The 16,692-nt window shown below is 32.8% G+C and overlaps 3 protein-coding genes across 3 annotated transcripts; all 3 read right to left on the reverse strand.

The window, feature by feature from the left end:
- Window positions 1–82: 82 nt before the first annotated feature.
- Window positions 83–6,421, reverse strand: LOC123694053 (protein rolling stone-like). Its single transcript, XM_045639353.1, has 4 exons — window positions 5,754–6,421; window positions 3,410–3,526; window positions 2,476–2,668; window positions 83–2,003 (listed from the first exon to the last, which is right to left on the reverse strand). The coding sequence occupies exons 1-4, from the start codon at window positions 6,046–6,048 to the stop codon at window positions 1,790–1,792; spliced, it is 819 nt and encodes a 272-aa protein (XP_045495309.1). The 5' UTR covers window positions 6,049–6,421; the 3' UTR covers window positions 83–1,789.
- Window positions 6,422–7,331: 910 nt separating this feature from the next.
- LOC123692918 (protein rolling stone-like) lies at window positions 7,332–12,221 on the reverse strand. The gene is made up of 4 exons (XM_045637792.1): window positions 11,906–12,221; window positions 11,550–11,660; window positions 9,344–9,533; window positions 7,332–7,705 (listed from the first exon to the last, which is right to left on the reverse strand). The coding sequence occupies exons 1-4, from the start codon at window positions 12,219–12,221 to the stop codon at window positions 7,483–7,485; spliced, it is 840 nt and encodes a 279-aa protein (XP_045493748.1). The 3' UTR covers window positions 7,332–7,482.
- Window positions 12,222–12,837: 616 nt separating this feature from the next.
- Window positions 12,838–15,642, reverse strand: LOC123693830 (protein rolling stone-like). Its single transcript, XM_045639071.1, has 4 exons — window positions 15,139–15,642; window positions 14,055–14,186; window positions 13,479–13,668; window positions 12,838–13,145 (listed from the first exon to the last, which is right to left on the reverse strand). Exons 1-4 carry the CDS (start codon window positions 15,449–15,451, stop codon window positions 12,962–12,964), a joined length of 819 nt encoding a protein of 272 aa, XP_045495027.1. The 5' UTR covers window positions 15,452–15,642; the 3' UTR covers window positions 12,838–12,961.
- Window positions 15,643–16,692: the final 1,050 nt, after the last annotated feature.

Raw genomic sequence — 16,692 nt, forward strand, 5'->3', positions numbered from 1 at the left:
GGCATACATTAATTTATACAAAATGGAATGGAAGGAAAACTAATCCATAAATTAGACAGGAAAAATAAATGAAAAACGTATAAAATATACGAAATATCTTTAATACATCGACGTTATTTACATTTTCCTATAATAATTAGATACAGTCTAAGATTGCTTGAGAGCTGAAAACAGTAAAAAATATAATTTTCGTTTTATTTTGCAATCAGTATCAATAACAAACAACATTTTCCAAGGCCTTTATATTTTCCTCATATTATTTTTGAAACTCAGCATAAAAAGAACTATGTATTCTGGGTTTAACTAAACCAATCAAAAGACTAAACAATTTTTATACTTACAAACATTATAAATTATGTAAATGTATTTGACGGATAAGTTTTAAATTTAAATTTTATTTATTAAATATACCTAACTTTTATTACATTTTCAAATTGCATTTTGAGCTCTCAAGGCTTGTTTATACAATTTATACATACATGTATAAAATTAAAAAATATCAGGAAATAACTTTCCAAAATTATTCCAAATTGACTTTCAGTTAAACCTTTACCCATTGTTCGATGCGTAAAATATAATTGCGCTTGCATCGAAACATACAAAAAAAAAAGCAGGTACTTATTTATAAAAAAAATGTGAGCCGTCACGGGACGCCTGGCAGATGTGAAACATCGATATTAACATCGATTTGTAAAAGTAATATGGACATAACAAGGGATATACCAACATATAGCGTCGCCACCGCGACCGCCAGAAATCAGTTTTACACGTTTTACATGCGCTTATGATGTCATCAAAAGACTGTACTTACATATTTTTCATTTTGCGATCGTGGCTTTCATACAATTTATTATCGATGCCCTGTCTTTATGGAAACATAAAACTTAATGTAAATTTAAAGGTAAAATGCAATAAATTAAAATGCTAGTTTGAACCGATAATGTAGACGTACCTACTTAATACAATGATCTAAGTTAACTTAATGATTTAAGTTACTTATGTATTTATCTACTGTCGCTGATTCAATGCAACTATTATGTATAAGAGTATTTATACATAATGTTAAAATTAAAAAATAATAAAGCCTTACATTATAAATGCAATTTCTCTCTTAGACGAAATTGAATGAAGGTCAAAAATTATAAAACATTTGAGCATATTTTTTTGAGCCTCGCCTTTATCAAAAATTTTAAGTAAGTATATTGAGTAGGATTATTTATATGTATTTACAAATTTTTATATTGCTATAAAAATATAATATAGGTACTTATACCTATTCTGATCCCCTTCACATTAAAGTAATTTTATGGGAAACTCGTTTATCAACTTAAGTTTTTTTATAATTAATACCTAATTACTGAAAAAATGGACCCTAATATTTTGTAATTCACAGCTTATATGCCTACACATAGGTACGGCAACCCATAGAGTACGGCAACCTTATTCTTACTATGCAATCATATCGTATCTCAATTTTTTCTATTTTTGGTACAATGACGTGTAAACTATCCACAGGTACTAGATAATAAAATCTGTATAATCTGTGATAAACAGTATTCTATATCATCATATATTCAGCTATCAATAACACAGTTGAGCCATATTTGTACACATGCGTAAATACAATCATTGAAGTTCTAAAGATAACTTGCGATGATTGCGTTCTGGTTCAACTGGTTTACACGCTATAAAAACTCGTTACAATCCGACGAACCTTCTTTATTTGCAAACCATACTGATTGTTATTGTAAATGCATTATTATTGATCTAGAACGTCTAGTATAGGTACTTATACAGTCTCCGAGAGACGATCAGGTGGAGTAAACGGGAGATCCAAGCTGGTTGTTCTGATGACAGCTACAGAGATCTTGTCCCTGCAGAGGGTTAGGCCCCAGAGCAAAGTGAACAAGATGATCAGAGCTGCCACTGAAGCGGCGATCAGGGTCAGCGATCGAGTTGGTTCTCGCCAATCCAATATTTCATAAATGAAGGGGTTTCCCAAGCTACAAAGAAATAATATTTATAGAAATGTACGTAGGCGCAAGACAATAAATTGCCAACTCTGGATTGTATGTCAATAGTTTCAATGTGAAGTTATGAAATGACTAATATATTTGACCCAGTTCAATTATACATTACTAGCTCGTGCCTTCCTATATTATAGCTGTTGCCCGAACAAATATTGTACTTATATGTATGTCATGTACCAGCAACACTGCCTTCATAAAAATCCGCTCAATAGGTTTGGCGTATTGAGTAACAAACACTTATCGATTACAACATCTAAAGACAAACTCTCCTATTGGCTATTTGTTATATGTATTCATATTGTAGGTACCTATCGTTCTTTTCTCTTCTATAAACATGCATCTACTTATTTCTATGTAATTATTATTAAAACACAGAACAATGATATTACCAAACTGTTTAAAAATGACTACTGTAAGTTTATAAAACAGTAAAGTGTAAACTAACCTGTCCGTGCCACCTGCAGCATAATAGATACCGGAGAAAATGGCGAACCACAGGCCTATAGCCATGGGCTGGTAAATGTGCACAAAGCGTAGGGGTGTTCGTGACAATATGAACTCGCAGAACACTATGCACGAGTTAAAGCCGTGTGTAGTCAGATCCAACCAAAAGCCATGGCCACTTTCATCATCCTGTTCTGGGGAAAATTGGGAATATATTAATGTACTATGTAAAGCGGATGTTTAGCTCGACTATAAATATTTGTAAGTGCATTGTTATTGAATAATGGATACCAGATATCTACGTAGGTGACAAATGTAACGAACAAATAAGAAAAGTTATTTATCGTCTTTAATTATATACCACTCGAAAGACAATAATTTGACACCTTTTTCAAAAAAATTAAGAAATTTCATATACATATTACCTATAATATGTAAAATTATGTTATTATGTTTTGTTTAAAATATTATATTACTATTATTATTAATATTATGTACTTGTGTTGTGTATTCTACTAATTATTATATATTTATTTATTTATTTATATATTACCTATATTTAAGTATACATGAGAAATAATAATACGTATATTTTATAATTCAAGTCTATTGACTGGCACTCCAACAAGGGGCTACTGAAAATCAGCGCTTCACAACAAGTGCAGCACATGCTGAGTAGCGACCCTTTTTAGCACCACACTGATTAGGAATAAGTACTATTTTTTTTCTTTTTTAATTTGTTGCTTTTGTTTTGTGTTTATTTTTTTTTCCTTTTATTATGTGTGTGGTGTTGAATAAACTTTTCTTCTTCTTCTTCTTCTTAAATATGTAGTTATGTTATTTATTCAATAAGAATGTTCTCTTATATTTTTACGGACTAATGATTGCGTCTTAATAATTTCTTTTAATCGCCAAGTAACGTGTAATATACCAACCTGGATCGTATAAAAGGACCCAATAAAGGCCTGTTATCATGAAAGATATTGTAACTGCAATGTTATACATGAGCCAATATAAACTGATATACCACGGTAGATCTCCATCGGCAACATCTAAAAGTATAAAATAAAAACAGTTTTAGTAATTACCTACATAGATAGTAACTTCATATAAAACAAGCATACAATTTCTCTGAGAATCTAAAGATGGTATTTGTGAGATATATGTAAGTAGGTAGGTACAGTGTACATGTAGGTACACCTCGTACATGGTTTTTCGCCTTGGCATGACGAGACAAATAATTGTTGTCATTATGAATTAAAATCATTTATTTCTAAGAAAGTATATAGGATCTAAAAAATATTTCCTTGAAACGGGTAGGTATATTATATACCTAGTGGAATTGTTTTTATGTCTTCGTTATATGTACAAGGATCCCAAGTGGGATTGCGTGAACATGTAAACATTGTTAATCCTTGCGATATTTGTAAACCGACAGCACTCATAGACTTGTTTCATCATACATAAGAGATAGGCAATTATGGGTCTGTTATTACCGTGCAGTGTGCACCATGTCGCGGGTTCGCTGAATACAAATACAGTCAAATAGCGAGCCTGAATGAAAACGGGATAAAGCGTTGTTTACACAACATCCTGCCTAGCTTTTAAACTAACGGATAAGGCTGCTTTTAGATCTATACGGGAACCATATTTCTAGCGACAAAAAATCTGCATTGCATGCAACCTTCCCAATACTTATTACTTAGCTACCCAACTGCCTTATTAGATTAATTGTAAATTATTTTAGCCTACATTTGAAGAGTCATATTTAGAATGATTTTTAGCCCTTTATATATAACATGAACACGAAACAAAGTTGTATGACCAGCAAATTAAGCAAATTACATAACGTCAAGGTCACTTTTAATATGGCTCGTCCATTACGAGTGTCATCGAAGCGTTGATTGCTGCAACTCGTTTTGCAATGTTTCCTACCGCCAAGTAAAAGTGGGTTTCTCGGGTGTATTCTTGGAAGTGATTCTAAAAGTCTGGTAAATGCCGGTAGCACCCTGGAAACAGGTTTAAATTTTGTGCCTGTTGAATGCAACGGGTTTTTACGGCATTTATTAATCTATGTCAGAAACTCTTGCGGTTTTTCTGTAATTAATTTAGTTCGAGATAATGACGTTTGAGTGATACGTTAATCATTTTTATATAGTGCTGATTTAGCTAAGAATACGTACGACGGTACGAGTAAATTAACTTTTAATATGTTATTAATTGGAATCCGGTCTTTCAGTCAATAATTAAGGCAAGTTATTGTTTTAGAATTAATTATCTCATATAGAATATTACCTAAACAACTAGGTTTCTGCAGAGTATTGATCGTAATAAAGATGTAACTTTTGATACAGTGATTTTAAACTGTAATAGACGTTTCTCCCATAACTTATGTTGAATGCAATTTAATCGTGTCTGATAATCGTAGGTACTTGAATTTCTACAGCATATACCTAGGTAATATTTGTGACTCTTAGTACCTACCTAGCCACCTAGGTACCAAGTTTATGTCTAGTAAGTATAATTTTCTTAAAAAAAATCAATTGACACTATTTTTGTAATAATTGCATGCCTTTGTGCCTGTGCTTTGTTTTTTTGTAGGTACGTGATCAAATGAAACATGAAAAAATCTGTTCATTATCCTCTATTCATTGTCTCAGGTTTGAAGGGCTACGGAATAAGTACTCATCTATTGTTTCGGCCTAATGCGGGTTTTTTTTATAACACTGTGTTTAAAATTTATAAATTGGGAGTTTCTTACAGTGTTCAAAAGAGAAATGCAGAAGTTTGATAGTCAATTTACCTTCAATTCAATGCTCCTGAAGCCTTGTAATTAATTTGGTTAATTGTTCGCTATCATGTAAGGGAGTATAAATGCAAATTTACGAGACAAATTAATGAAGGTCTTTCACTGAAGATGAAAGACTGACAATGACTTTATCTATGTATAGTGATGATGATCTGGATGTTGGTTCATACTTTCGTTATTTTCTGAAAACATCAATATTTTTATCTATTTAGGTACTGTGATATTACAGATTTTTTAAACTTATTAACTGCTGTTAATCTATTTTATAATTCTCAATATCTCGAGACCTATTATTCCATTACTTACCATATCGTAAAGATAGAACAAAGTTATCGAAACGCTCATGAACAACAAAATTAATACCATTGAAACAAATTACTCTTAACTTTTAATGACAATTATTGTTTACAATTAATGCATCCCAATAAGGAAAAAACTAGGTATCTACCTACATATATATTATTACTTACCCGGAAGCTTCTTACATATAGCAAACAAGGATACATTCAACCCACTGAAGGTCATAATGAAGACCATCAGTACCCCCCAGTTGGTCAGGAATATCAGCCAGTAAGGACTAGCACCGCAGTAGAGAGACCACGTGAGGATGGCCGTGGCACCCGCTGCCAGGAGCAGCCTTATCACCAGCATTGGCACTGGCGACTCTCCTCTTTGCCATGACGATAAATAAAAATCACTCAGCTTCTCATTCGAAAGCACCCACAAATCAGAAACCTTCACACTCTTCCTGGAACATTTCACCATTGTCACAGCTTTGATAGTCCACTACACTAGACACTTCTATAAAATCATAATGACTCAGTTTACGGCTGAACTAAACATTTCACAATTCGTAAACATTTGTAATAGGAATGAGCGGATTCCTTATCGATGATATATCTTTTATCACTTGTCAATATATGAAATAGGATAACTTTGGTCTCGGAAAACTCGCATTGGAGATATTTGTTAACAAAAAATAAAAAAAAATGTCTGTGAATTTAGAACAAAAAAAATTTTTTTTTCTTCCGTAAGTTGCCGTACAAATTATAAAGCGCGTGCGTTTCGCGTTCGACTGAGATGGTTGTGCAGTTGTGTCTACCCGGCTGACTTGCGTAAACTACAAACTTTATGTAATCCATTCTTTCGCACAGCAAAACCTGTGGCAAAACTGCTGTATCGTGATTCAATGCCACGACATGTGAGTGGGTCAGGACAGGGAATACAGGTTTTAGCTATGCAAGGTTGGATTACTTTTTTGATTAGAACTGGGAGTCGGTGACCCATGTGTAGGTATACCTTAACCTACAAATCCTTAAATTTAGTAATTTGTGACCGTAGATCCTGATAAATAAATGTTTAGGAAGGTAGGTATTATGAATAATAATAAATCAAACAAAAAATCCACTTACACAATATCGACCGTAGAGTGACAAATTAAGAATTTCATTGTAATTATAAGGCATCTCAGCCAGATATTTTATTTAGAAATAATATTGATAAAGCTTATATTACCAAGGCTTTAAAAAACAGACAGTTGACAACGAGATCTCAGACGTCCGTCAATGTAAAACCCATGGTAAAACCTCGTATATTTTATCCTGTGATTTTATCTCGTTGAACTAGGTATTAAACCTAAAATGTATGCCTCATTTAATAATTAATTATTTTAGAAAACACAATAAAAATCACGTTTGCCTTCGTAGCACTAAATATCTACCTAGGAGCTTGAGAAGTTAGTGCTCTATTAAGAATTCTGTATTTGAGCTCTAACTCTAGATTACTTATTTAGAAATGAATTTTCATTTGATACCTATGTCGATATATGATAGCTTATGTAGGTACACAACACTAATAAAGTTACAAAATGGTTAATGTTTAGACCAGGGCGGTGGGCCAGTAAGGCAGTAAGCATTTTGCATTTCTCTTTCACAACTAACCAACTTTCGTAACGTTTGACCACCTTTATCTTGCAATGTGAAAGAGCATGTTTGGTAATCATTACTACCTAGTTAACTCAAACACACATGGAGGAATAAAACAATAAATGAGTAACAAATTCATTTTATTTCGATGCAAAAATAACATTGTATATATTTTGTAAGTCATAAGTTAAGGAAAATATATTATAGATAATACTACATTAAATCGATGGGCAAACATGAACAGAATAAAAATCTGTTTTTTTCGAGAACAAAGTTACGCAAGCGATTCGTTTCTATTTCTTAGAGCTAGATCTTCATCGACTTGTACTGCTACGTTTGGTCGCAGGATTTTATTGGCTACAGCTGTTCGAATTGCTGAAATGCCCATTGTAACCAAATGTAAGCTAAATAGGAGAATCAAAGTGATGAAGATCACCAGACATGCTGTCCCGGGCTTGGTCCAGTCAACCACAGGATATACGTATGGGTTGCCATAACTGGAAATAAAGTCATATATCAATTGATTTCTTCAAATGCAACTATGTGTGTTTATAATTATGATGAATTATTGTTTGACCGTGACCTTTAGACGTTAGTGAGTAGTCGGTAACTCGGTAGTGAGAGAACAATGATTTTCTATAAAAGATAGAAAATTAATGGTTTAATGAATATATATTTTTTCAACTTTACTTACAGTTATTGTTAAATTACCTAAGACATGTACTTATATCAGTATTCAGGCCTTTTTAATAATCTAGCCTAATTAGTCTATTTTTAATTGATGTATGAAGGTACGTCTTTACGTAGGTAGTACATATTCATTTATAAGGTAACAATCACGTTCGTGCATCACGGAACAGATTTACCAATTAATCATCAATTTTAAATGAAGGTCATCTTTATTGTTCTATCTTTTATATTGAAGTGTTATTAACGCATTAGGTTCAAAATTACCACGAAGTCAGGTTTCTGATCAAGTGATGCTGCCTTATAGGGTATTATGTTTTTCATTCTATATTTCTATCTACTCTACTAAAAAAAGGAGGAGCTTCTTAATTCGACTGTATTTTTTGGGTCTGTTTCCACAGCACCTTCGTCTGCGTGAACCGATTTTATATTTTTTATTTTTAATTGTGCCTGCCGTGTGTTCTATTTAAAAAATGATTTGACGATTTGAAAGCGGTTTAGTTTTAATAAATTTTACTTTATAGATATATTCACATTCCATTCTTATGTGTTGAGTGACATCATGATAACTTAAGAAATATTTTTATATAGGTAAGCTAGTATGTATGCATATTTCTTAAGGGCGTGTTTTTGTGAACTCCTTTTAAGTGGTCTGACTTTAATGAAATCAGGTTGACTAAAGGATAGTTTTGACTTATAATTCGAAAGCTATGTAAAAGAAAAACAAAATTCCTGATACATTTGGAAAGGGCATAAAATGAAAGTGATTGTCATGGCATATAAAGATTTTGATCCGGGTACGTCAGCGATCAAGGTTTTTTTAAATTTTGTTACTGGTGTAAAATTATCGCCTCGTAATTATAATATGATGACTATTGTCTGCAGAATGTAGGTATCCCGTACCGTTGAAATAAAATCGCATGCATTTAATATTAACTCGTATCTAAAGGGCAATTAAATATACCTACCTAAACTAAACAATATTAACTTCAGGTGAATTGCAATAAATTTGCAGTTCGAGAGCATATCTAGTAAAAATGTTTGGATCTACTGAGTCGAAGTCTGTTGAGGACATTGTGTTGTTTAAAAGCCATGTTATTAAATTATGGCATTGGTTTAATGATAATTATTATTAGGAATAAACTATTTTAATAAAGTCGATTTCGTTTTACAAATTACATAAGGAGAATCGTAAGCCTTGTGAAATAATAACTAAGAACCTAATGAATTCTTCCGACATGCACATTGAAGGGGTTTCTACCATATTCTACCATATTATGGTATGTTTTTATTTATTTGTTAAAAATGGATTTTATTTACAATTTACATTAGAAAAATATTGGAACTAATATCTTCCCATGTCAAAGAGCGTCCTTTTTTTTTCTTCTCAAAAATTTCAACAATTAAGTAAAAGCAAGTTTTCCTTAACAAAACTGACAACAACTCACGGATCAGTGCCACCAGCTACGTAATAAATTACGCCAAATATCACATAAATGGCAGCTAATACTAATGGATGTGCCAAGTGTACCAGCCGAGTGGAGTGGGTCGAGCTGATCAGCAACAGGAACATCACCAACGAGTTGATGCCATGTATCGCGATGTCCAAGCCACGGTTCATTTCTTCTAAGAAGTTTGCTGTAATCGAAGGGTTATAAATTTTATATAAGGAGATATTATGAGTCATTGATCGTAAATTAGAAATAACTGTGTCATTATACGATAGCTACTATTTATTATTATTTAAAAAAAGAGTGTGTGTACTTATGTAGTACGCGTGTACATAATATGTACAAGCGTTAGAAGTTATACTTCTTTGGCGTACGGAAAAAAAAATACTAGAATATACAACTTGAACATAGTTACATACCACCTAGAACTAACTTCATGCTGTTAGCCTGTTAAATTTAGGTGTCGCACATAGTAAAAATTCACTTTCATCATTTTTCTCCATCGCGCCAAAAGAAGTGTAAGTTCAATATAGCGATTTTTTAATAATGAATACACATGCCGTGTCACATTTAAGTTAAAAATAATTTAATTTTAAAACTTAAAAACGTGAGTTACAAAGTAATACCATGTAGGTAATACGTAGGCCATAAACGTTAGCGGATAGACAGTAGACTGACACAATATACAGGGTGTAATCGTTAAGTGTGCACAAGCGATTATTCCGTAACTATTGCAGATACCAAAAAACTTTAAACTGATATCGAAAGTACTTAACCTAATGAGTAAAATGGCCATAATAAAATTTTAAAAATAAAACGAGAAATATCCAATAATGTTACATTAAACGCTCCCATACATTATATTTCCCATACATTTTGTATTCATAGCAGATTTTCGAAGTGATGTCCTCATTGTGCAATACAATGAGGAGGTCTATTTACAGTTTCTAAATGAACTTCCCTTCAAATTTGCGAAGTAATTAAACCAAAAAAAGAAAGAAAAAGCTAAAATCTTTCATATTAAATGTACTAGGTTGATCCAAAAGTAATGATAATTGGGTATTTCCTGTGCACATAAAAAGATAAAATAAATGTTTTTTGCTTGCTCATGTATTCACTAAGTAATCACAAAAAAATCATATCAACAGGCCACGTTTCCAATTATTTACATTAATTTGAATGTGAACCGTGCGTACCAGAATGTTTCCCGACGAAAAGAAGAAACAACGATTCGACATGTAGAGGGTAAATTTCTAAATTTTTAATGATATCAGGTTAATTTTTTTCACGTTTTGTGATCATGGACGTTACCCGAGTTCACCATGTTTATGCTGAAACCAAAAAACAATCAATGTCCTTGATGCGAGCTTCCAAAGTGACGATGAAGAAATTCAATGTGAAAATCAGTAGGTTAGATTAAAGCGGTAGTTTTTTGGGACGCTGAAGGAATAATTATGGTGGAATATTTTAAAAAGGTAGCCACTTTATTGGGCTCTTACTAAACAGACCAAATTAAAAGATTGCGGTAGGTTAGTAAGGAAAAGAGACATGGCAAACTGCGGACCTGAACGCTGTTTCACCAAGACAACGCACCAGATCACAAAGCGTCAGTTGCGATGGCTGCCATTCAAAAATCGGCATTCCAAATGCTTGAACACCTACCCTATTTTTTAGATCTAGCTCCTATTTACTTTTACCTCTTTCCTCGGCACAAGAAACACTTTCTTAGCAATAAATTATTATAAGACGACAGCGAAGTGATGGCCGCGTGGAGGGGTTTTTTGTGGATGAAGTCAAAGTTTTTTTTTTAAGTTTAGGAAAAAAAAATTAAGTATATTTTCTAGTTAGAAGACTATCTAGAGAACTATGTACATAATTATTATAACTGTAATGACCTTGTTTAATATTGATTATCATTACTTTTGGATCAACCCATGTACATGGGATATTCGTATCTCATACTAAATGTATGGGAGGGTTTCAAGTTAATTTTTTAGATATTTCTCGTTTTATTTTTAAAAATTTATTATGGCCATTTTACTCATTAGGTTAAGTACTTTCGATATCAGTTTAAAGTTTTTTGATATCTGTAATAGTTACGGAATAATCGCCTGTGCACACTTAACGATTACACCCTGTATACCTATGAAAAGTATGAGTATATAATTTAAATAGCATTTAAAAATAAAATGTAGGTACTTACAATCGTACAGTAGACTCCAATAGAATACTGTGATGAGGAATGCCAATGGTACGGATATATTGTATAGCACCCAGTAAGTTTTCACATACCACGGCAAACAATATTCAGTGCCTGCAGAAAAATTATAGCAAAATATAAGTATACACCTATGTTCAAGTATTTATTATTTATTTATTTATTATTTTCACAGGTTTTGTTTATGGTTAGGAAATCAGTTTACAATGAATATTGATGACTTAAACTTTAATTTTCAGATAGAATTGAATACATAAACAATACAAACAAGTATATTTCACTTATTTACAGAATGTATCACTAATTGTAAAGTACCTTGAATAAATTTAAATTGAACTTACTTATTGGTCCATAAAAATAACAGCGCGCTGAAACCCCCACTGCAAATCCCGTTGACAAGAGCATCAGAAGCAAGCCCCAATGAGTCAAATAAATGAACCAGTAGCCCACTGAAACGGGACTCAATATATAAAATGTAAGCGACGATATAATGATCCCCAACGCAGTCAAGAACAGTAAGGTCCTCCATATTAGCAAGGGTACCGCAGATCTCGTAGTTTGCCAAACACTAAGATAAAAGTCCGATGGTTTCTGATGCTCCAATCCTATCATATGGAGTTGACACTCCTCCTTACAGAACTTCTTAATGGCACTCATTTTCACTCTATTGGCTTATGATTACTAAAAAATAACCTAAATAAACGTTATCGTTTTAAACCGATATGATATCTCATGGGTTCGTTATCTATTGAGTCAGGGCTTATCGTCGCCAATTTTTTTACTGAGAAGTCCCTCTGCAATCATTTTTTTTAAGTGCACAAATTTCAAATAATTATTCTATACATAAGTTATTGACCTTAATGTACGATAAGGGTTTTTTATGGTGTTTTATTCTTATAAAACATAGGGGATAGAGAATCATGATAATATGTATATAGAAAATATTTCTAGTGTGTCGGTAAATTTCAATATTTTGTTTGTTGAATCCGTGGCTCCCCAATGCACTAACATTTGCAGGGACCAAAAATTAAAATTCAAGTTTTTGTAACATAATTTATTTATAAAATTAGTACAAAAATAAAATTCAACTAGTAGTATATGTACAAGTCAGATTCTCCACACAATATACAAAGAACTTAAAGCTTTGTTTATGAGTGAAAAAGTTTTGAAAAAATGTGTAACAACAAATAAGCGAGTAGTGAATAGTAGGCGCTCAAAAATATAGATAGAAGTAAGTAACTAAGTAAGTACATGTCCTGCTTAGTTTCTTATGTTTCTGATGTTTCTAATGGGTTTAATTTACTGTGGGATTTACAATGTACTGGCTTATCTTTAGTGGTACATGTTGTACTACACCCTTTCCTCAGAATAACACTAATAAATTCGATATTATGGAACTAGCTGGCCAAACTAAATCCATTGTCTTTCCTATAACATTTGCCGATAGCGTCCCTCGCTTGCACTAGAAGGGCAACCAGGAAGTGGATGATGATGATCAGGATAGCAGAGAACAGCACCGCAAGGACGGCTATGCCGGGCTGGTTCCAGTCGAGCACGGGGTAGATGTATGGTAGACCAAATCTGTAAGGAGACATTGTTCTTTGAGACAAAATTGTTGGGGTTCATAAGTTGCTGTCTGTTGTTTCTCGTTGCCTCTTGAGTCTTGTATTAAACTCTTAGCTATTCAAAGTTATTAATTATAACAGTATAAGTTTATAAGAGTTGAAGTTGACAGAACATCACAATTTTTTGGCTCGTTTGTCGGTGATTATTGTAATCATGTGATATTACTATCAAGTATTATTCATTTCACACACATTAATTAAAACACATGAATCTAACTGCACTAAGGACTGCAAATAACCATAATGGCTGGCTGGACAAATAAAAATAATGATAAAACTCAGTGCTTACTGGTCAACTCCACCAGCAAAGTGGTAGATAAGGCTGAAGAACATGTACACCAGTGCAAAGCCGAAGACTTGGTAGAAGTGCAGTATGAACACAGGCTGTCTTGCAATCAGTAGCAATAATACCATAACCACGCTGTTTATGGCGTGGATGAAAATATCAAGCACCTCGTTCACCGCAAGCTCTAACTCCGCTGAAGAGGAAGGGGTTAAGTTAATGTATGAAGATAGGTATAATAAGTTGATGCTTTCCTATGGAATTCAAAAGACGGTTTTTTAATTATATGCAAGTAATAATTTTTTTAAGTAGGTAATGCAATAGTTTAATAATGAGAAACAATATTTTGTTACGTTTTGTTTTAAATATTCGGAAATTATGTTTTTTTAATTACACTACGTTGCACGTAGGTTGCGGAAAATAATCGACAGGAGTGCCCGCAACAGTACAGACCACAGTACAAACACTGCACGGTTTTAGAAGGGTTTAGCATGTTTTAGTCTGCATAAGTTTGATTTAGTATATGCACGCCTATGTGAGTTTTTATATATTAAATATAAAAAATTAAAATGTTAGACATACCTGCTTCTTCACTGTCTGCTAGCCCGGCCAAAAATACCCAGTAGAAGATTGTAATAAACAGGGCCAATGGTAGCGCAATATTGTATAGCACCCAGTATGCTTTCACATACCAGGGCAACCCGAAAGTTCCATCTGTAATTAAATTGTAAGATATCTATTGCAGCACTTCAGATAATTCACTATTAAGATAATTCACTATAAAAAACTTTAGTATGTATCTATGAGATTGGTTTCTAAATAAAAAGTTTAACTTTTATGTAGTTTTCCGCCCACGTGCTCAACGAAAATTAATAGTTGTCATACATATCATATCCGCCATCTGTTCGGAGTTTTTTAAAGCGCATCATAATGGATCTTCCCAATGAGAATGAGGATGTTTCCCCGCGACAATGTCGAGTAGCCTATGTAGTAGTATGTACTGACCTGAAACCTCTCTAGTCTCTTGAAATCTCCATAAAAATCAGACTAGAAGGAGACTTATGTTAATCTTGTGTTTTTACATACATATGCTTGGTCGTTATAAACGTAAAGATATCTTAGTATCTGAAGATTCGATCTTGTTTTAATATTAGAGATTGTTTTTTATTACCGATGCCATTGTTTGATATATTTCACAGGCAAATACAGGGTGCACCGTGCAAGGTGATTACTAAGCGATAAGGCCATCCATTGTGATATATTTTATTGTATTTAAATGTCTCCGAATTTTAATAATCTTTTTAGTACCTATATGCTATTACTTGAGTAATAACAATTGCAATATAAAATGGGCGCAGTTATCTCGCCTTTTTTGTTTTTCCAATGTCTTAAAATAAATGTAATCGAAATACCTAATCCATATTTTTTCAAATTATAAAGATAAAATTCTTGAATATCTTAATACTTAAACGTCTTAAACATATTTTATCAAAATTAGATTTTAGGTGTACTGAGTGACATAACATTTGAACAAAACTATAGGTATATACCTACGTTATACATATATCATATTCTTTTTTAAAGTTCGACAGAACTACTGAACTATCGATCAATGAATCTTTGTATCGATCAATTTAATACATTTATATTTGATAACAGTACTTACCAATAGGTCCTTTGATATATGTAACTACAGAGATTGCGAATCCAAAGCCAGTAGAGATCATCATCATGACTAGTCCCCAGTGTGTCAAATATATGGGCCAATGGGCGCCTTTCCCAGCCTCTACAGTTAGCACTATAGATGCTATCACGATAGCAACAGAACCAAAAAATAAAAGAGCCCTCAAAAGCAACAGCGGCACACATGATCGGTTCTTTTGAAAACATCCCAGGTAGAAATCAGACGCATCATCATACTCTAACTTGAACATTTGAGTTTTGAACTGTCGCTTAAAATATTTCTTGGTGGCACCCATTTGCGCAAAAATCAATATTATTACGAGCGGAATTCACATGTATACTGCACGCTGGATTTGTGTGCGTACCTGTAGTGAGATACAGCTGTTCGCACTGATAAGATTTGTGATAAAGTTATATTACGTGTCGTACACCGATGTAATTTGAGAATAGAGCGCTAGTGAGATTGTGGTTCCGTTTATTTACATGTTTTATATCCGTGTATATTTTTGGGCAGATGTAAAAATTTTTTTTCCATCAAAATATTTAAGAAATAATTTATTATTGAATTATTCGTTTAGCAACTAGTGATGCAACGAATACTACTTTTACGAATACGAATACGAATACGAATACGAATACGAATATCAAACCTACTATTCGGCGAATACAAATACGAATACGAATATCTAGCATTGGTAATAAAAGACTTATTTATTTAATGAATGTTTACTCTTCTAATAATAAAAATGTACAATAGGCAAATTTTTATTTAAAAAACATAAAATTCGTAGATTTTCTGGTTTTAGGCGATTTTTTTTCAGTCTGGATGTTTCCAGGCGTTGAAAAAAGTCTTTCCGAAGCGACTGTACATGGCTTCAGAGAAAAATATTGTTGGGCGAGTTTTTTCTGACTTGGAAAATGGACATCTTCTCGCCAAAAGGCCAGTGGATCAGCAGTCTCTGAACACGTCATATTTTTTCGCGCGATTTTTAAATTTATACCTAGTAAATAGAGTTGCGTAAAAAAATATTCGTTTTTAAAAATTCGTATATTCGCCGAATACGAATATTCGGTAAATGTCTACTATTCGGCGAATACGAATATTCGTATTCGTATTCGTTGCATCACTATTAGCAACATATGATTATATTCTGTGAATAGACGTAGAGGGTAGAACTAAAGTGGGTACTGAAGTTGGAAAGCTTGGGCTTAAGCTCTCGAAAATTAAATAGGACTTATCATACTTACGTATGCATTCACTCATACAGGGATACATATTCAAAATTATGGCACGCTATTGTAATTTCTATAATTTTACATTCACAGATTCGGTAAAAGAACCTTTCTTTTGCTGTACTGCTATATTTACAAAATTACTCATCTTTAACTATCGTAATAGGAAACATTCCTATCTAATTAGGAACATTTCTCGTTACATACAGGTGATTAAACTATTTTATGTTGATGATAATATTTATTGGAAATTTGTTGTAACGTTATCAGCAACAATTGTGTGAGATAAGGTTTTGGTAACGAT

The sequence above is a fragment of the Colias croceus genome, chromosome 1 (genome assembly GCF_905220415.1).
Source record: "Colias croceus chromosome 1, ilColCroc2.1".
Classification (NCBI taxonomy): Eukaryota; Metazoa; Arthropoda; class Insecta; order Lepidoptera; family Pieridae; genus Colias; species Colias croceus.